Here is a 4,658-nt window from a genome sequence, read left to right as displayed (position 1 = left end):
GCTCTGGTGTTGACCAGCCTTTTTTTGAGACAGGGTCTCACGTTATAGTCCTGGCTGGCTTGGAATTCAATATGTAGACCAGGCTGGCCTCGAACTCACAGAGATCCGCCTGCCTCTGCCTCCGCGCCGAGATTAAAGGTGTGCGCCACCACTCCCAGCCTTTGTCCTCAAGATGCTAAGAACACTCAAACAGACCACCTCCAGAATCAAGAGGTCAAGGCCTTTTTGCCTCGGGGCCTCTAGGAGAGGCTGATGCCTCAATGTGTCCTCTGCCGCGCCCCAGGACACTCCCCACACTGGACACTGGTTCTAGAAGCACATTTATTCCGAGCTCTTGTCAGTGAGGAGAGGGGCATCTGCGACAGCTGTGGCTAGTCAGGGCTCTGGAGTCTCCAGCATGTCAGCCAGGGCTCTAGGCAAGAGGACACAAAGGTTAGCTAGCTAGCGCCCAGAAGCCATCCCGCCACCATGGCCCTGCCCATTTCACAGGGTGGACCACGGGGCCCAGGGTAGCTCGATAACTCACAGTGGGCAGCCCTCTTATAACCAGGTCCCTTGAACTGCATCACCCCAGCCCAGCCCCACACACTTACTGATACAGGGAGGAGGAGAAATAGTCTATGTAGCTTCCTGTGAGGGAGCAGAGAGAAGAGGTTTGAGGGGCGTCCAGGGCAAGCGGTGGGAGGAACTCTGGGCAAGTGCAGAATGTGGTGTTTGCCCCCTAATTCCCCCTTGCTTTGGACTCTAACTCCCCAGCTGCCCCACCCTCCTTGTCTATGTACCTTGGTCCCACCCGCTTACTTCTAGGAGAACCCTTCAAGATTAGCTCAGTCTTGGCGTCGGGCAGCTTCATTCTGCCAGTATGACCTTTGCCATGGCCACACCCCCTACCCCGCCCCACCATGCAACAGCTTTCCTGGTTCACAGCTCAGGGTGGCTCCAACCCCACTAGGGTTCACTTTGCTGGGCTTTGCCTCCTCTAGAGTGTCTGCGCCAACCCCCTTTGCAGCTCACCTGGGGTGCAGAGGGTTTCACAGACCAGCGGACAGAGGTAGCAGAATTGGCAGTGCTGAGGACAGGGAGAGAGCCCGGTCAGGGAGCTGAGCCAGGACCCCGGAGGGCCTGAGGCCAGCTGGAGGGTCACACAGGAAGCAGGAGAGGAGTGTTGTAAGGCCAGGTCATGGCTTGGGGGCTCGGTGGCCCCAGCCATCTGGGTGCCGTCTGGGAAGGTCTCACCTGACACTGATCACAGTGTTCACCCATGTTCTCCTCATCACAGTGACAGCTTTCACATTCAGTACATCGCTGGGGACAGGAGGAGCCTGGTTAGAGGACACCCTGGCCCAGAATCCCTCAGGAGATGCCCACCTCCAGGTCTGAACTCAGAGACCCCTCCTTTCCAGGTGGCTTCTCATGCCGCTCTATCTCTAGATAACCCCAAGTGGCCCACTCGTCGAGGGCAGGACCAGCGAGTGATGGAGGACCCAGGAAGCTGACCCTCATCCGAGACCTTAACTCCTTACTGCCGCTGCCTCCCCAACCCAGCTTCTGGTCTCCAGCTGTCCTGGGAGCATCTGTTTCTGCTGCCCCTCCGGCTCCCAGGTTCAGAGGCCTCCCACGGCCCCCCAGGGCATGGCTGGCAGACCCGGGGAGTAACCTACATCGCAGAAGGAACAGTAGCCACACAGGGACCCTGGCTGGTAGTTCTCACTCTCCTGGGCGTCGTCCTGACCTGTGGGGACAGGAGGGCCACAGTGATTCCAGGTGGCTAGCTGCCTTCCCTACCTCACAGTCACACTTACCCATGGCCTCACGGCTCTCCTCCTCACTGGAGCCTTCTCTGACCGCCTCCCTCCCAGCCAGGGGGTTTGGGATGATGGTGAAAGGCAGCAGGTTTTCTTCCAGGATCTCCTCCTCCTCCTCTTCCTCCTTCTCCTGCTTTCTGTGGTGGCTCAGTGGCATCAGAACCTCAGCCCTGTCTTCCCTGATCTCCTCTTCCTCTTCCTCATTTTCCTGGCTCATGGGGAGGCCATGACCACCCTCCTCCTCCTCTTCCTCCTCCCCCTCCTCCTCCTCCTCCTCCCTGTGAGCTCCTCTGCGTGTCCTTGTGTCTTCCTCTCCCTCTTGAGAGCTGTGGCCATCTTCCTTCCTTGGCTCTTCAGAACCAGCCCCTGTGGGCTGCAGGGACCAGCGATCAATGTCACCTTGGACAGACTCTCTGTGACTCTGGCTGGTCTGCTCATCTTGATCTTGTGGCCTGTGACTGGGGGCCTTGTGGCTAAACTCAGCAGAAATGTCCTCATCTCCCTCCCTGGAGACTCTGTGTGGGTGTTGGCCAGGGACTTCTGTCATATACTCTTCTGGGAAGTCCTCCTCCTTGTCAGACTTGTGGCCTGGGTGCTGGTGGCTTGCAACATGGTGGCTGAGCTTGGCGGTCACCCCCTCACTTCCAAGACCGTGGTGAGTGTGTCTGGGGGCCTGGTGCCAATGTTCAGTGGATACAGCCTCATCGTCCTCGTCTTGGTGGCTTTGGTAGCCATGGCTGGGGACACGATGGTAGTCTTCATCTGAGGCATCCTCATCACCTTCCTTCTCATCACCTTGGTGTCTGCGGGCCTGGTGCCCATGCTCAGCGGAGTCATCGTCATCATCTTCATCTTCATGGCCTCGGTAGCCACGCCTGGGGACACGATGGTAGTCTTCATCTGACTCATCCTCAGCTCCCTTTCTGTGGCCCTGGACCTGGTGCCCGTGCTCAGTGGAGTCGTCATCGTCTTCATCATCATCGTCGTCATTGTCATGGTTTTCTCTGTCTTTGTGGCCTTGGTGGCCCTGGACCTGGTGGCCATATTCACTGGAGTCACCATCGTCATCTTCATCTTCATCGTCATCACCTCCTTCTCTGTCGCTATGGGCGTGATGGTCTCCATCTGAGCCGCCATCATCTTCCTCCGCATGGTGCCGATGTCCGTGGGCGTGGTGGCCATATTCACTGGAGTCACCCTCGTCATCCTCATCTTTGTGGCCTCTGTGGCTGTCGGCATGATGGCGTTCATGTGAGCCCTCTTGGTCTCCTTCCTCTGAGTGACTCTGATGATCATGGGCCTGGGGCTCACCCTCAGGGCTGTCCTCCACCCCCACCCCCTCCTCCTCTCCATCATCATCGGCCCCTCCGTGGCCGTGGTGATTCTCACTGGAGACAGTGCTCCCCTCATCTTCACCTTCGTGGCTGTGACTCCTCTGTGTGTGGAAGTGGTTCTCAGGCTCTGCTGAGTCCCCCAGATCTTCACTGTCATGTCCTCCGTGCGCATGGGCCTGTCTAACACGCCCTCTGAAGACCTCTTCAGAAATATCCTCCTCTCCAGCCTCATGGCCAGGGTACCTGTGGTCTTGGAGCTGGCGGCCATATTCCCTGGAGAAATCGTCATCCTCTGCTCTATGGCCTCTGTCCTTTTCACCTTGATGACCCCCATGGCTGTGGATGTGGTGGCCAACCTCAGCTGGCATGTCCTCTGAAGACCCAGGGATGCCTGCGTTGTTGTTCCAGTTGCCGAGGCCCAGTCCAGCCCCTCTCAGCTCCTGGGCCACCACTGGAGGGACCAGCAGGCTGGCCACTGTGGCCCAAAGGAGACAAACGTGCAACCATGGCCCCTGGAAGCCCATGGGGATGTTCAGCAGATGAGCTTCTCCCAAGCCTGGTCCCGGCTGCTTGCGATGGGTCCTGTGTCTCCGTTCTTTCAGACGGTCTCTCCCGGGCAGGGCGGTGGTTTCGCTCCCAGTCTTTGCTTGTCCTCAGGTCTCGGATGCCTCTCTGAAGATGTCCCCTTTAGAGCTGTGACCCTGGTTTCAGGACCTCCCTTCCCACTGCTGGGCCAATGAGGTCTGTCCCCTCCCCTCCTAGTGGCTAAATTTATCCTCAGTCTAAGTTATTCTGGTCACTCCCTGTCTAACCCCCTCTTGTTCCCCTGGCTCAGGACTGGGTGGTGGAGGGGTCTTCATGGCCAGGAGGGGGGCAGGGACATCTTTGGACTGCCCCAAAGCTCAAGTTTGGCATCTTGGAGACAGGCTAGACTTTTAGAGTGTCGTGCTGGAGAAGCCTGCGGCACTGGAGATGAGGGTACGTATAGGAGCCAAGTAACCTTGCAATGCACGAATCAGGGCACAGTCATGAAAAACGTGCGACAAGGATGACACATTTGGTGTGAAAGTGAAGAGAGTGAGGAAGGCCTGTCTGTCCCCAACGCCCCATGACCTCCTGTCCCTGGAACTCAGATCTGGGGGCAGGGGACCAGGCCAGAGCTATAAATATAGCAGGGGGGAGGGTGCTGGGGGCTCAGGTTACTAGGCCCCAGCTGTCCCCAATGTAGGACTTGGCAAGAGACAGGTGTCACCGTTTCTCTAAGGGCCACCCCACACTTGTCAACATACCCATGCTCTTTGGGGTTTTTTATGAATCAAGCCCTGCCCCCATTACAGTCACTGGTTCTGAGGGTCCCTGTTCTTTCTTAGAATTCTAACCCCCCACCGCACCCCCAACTCTTACCGTCTTCCCTGATCTCTCCTGGTCTCTCTCTCTCTCTAATTCTGGAACTCTGTTCTCTACTCTCTCTCTCTTTGCATCTGTCTCTATCTCTGGGTGTCTCATTCTCTCTGTATCT

At 57.4% G+C, this 4,658-nt stretch overlaps 1 protein-coding gene across 1 annotated transcript; it reads right to left on the bottom strand.

Moving 5' to 3' along the window:
* Positions 1-307: 307 nt before the first annotated feature.
* Hrc (histidine rich calcium binding protein) lies at positions 308-4,462 on the bottom strand. The gene is made up of 6 exons (XM_005084725.4): positions 1,803-4,462; positions 1,662-1,732; positions 1,237-1,305; positions 1,015-1,069; positions 594-630; positions 308-412 (listed from the first exon to the last, which is right to left on the bottom strand). Exons 1-6 carry the CDS (start codon positions 3,661-3,663, stop codon positions 376-378), a joined length of 2,130 nt encoding a protein of 709 aa, XP_005084782.1. The 5' UTR covers positions 3,664-4,462; the 3' UTR covers positions 308-375.
* Between the last annotated feature and the right edge of the window lie 196 nt (positions 4,463-4,658).

The sequence above is a fragment of the Mesocricetus auratus genome, unplaced genomic scaffold, assembly GCF_017639785.1.
Source record: "Mesocricetus auratus isolate SY011 unplaced genomic scaffold, BCM_Maur_2.0 Super-Scaffold_100054, whole genome shotgun sequence".
NCBI classification, from domain to species: Eukaryota; Metazoa; Chordata; class Mammalia; order Rodentia; family Cricetidae; genus Mesocricetus; species Mesocricetus auratus.
This window is presented reverse-complemented; position numbering and strand designations above follow the sequence as displayed.

Excerpts from the sequence above, each read along its gene's own strand:
- Hrc (XM_005084725.4), bottom strand. The coding sequence starts at position 3,663 with ATGGGCTTCCAGGGGCCATGGTTGCACGTTTGTCTCCTTTGGGCCACA. Across the intron at positions 1,070-1,236 it reads AACACTGTGATCAGTGTCAG|CACTGCCAATTCTGCTACCT; the intron begins GTGAGACCTTCC and ends CCCTGTCCTCAG. Across the intron at positions 413-593 it reads TTCTCCTCCTCCCTGTATCA|AGCCCTGGCTGACATGCTGG; the intron begins GTAAGTGTGTGG and ends CCTCTTGCCTAG.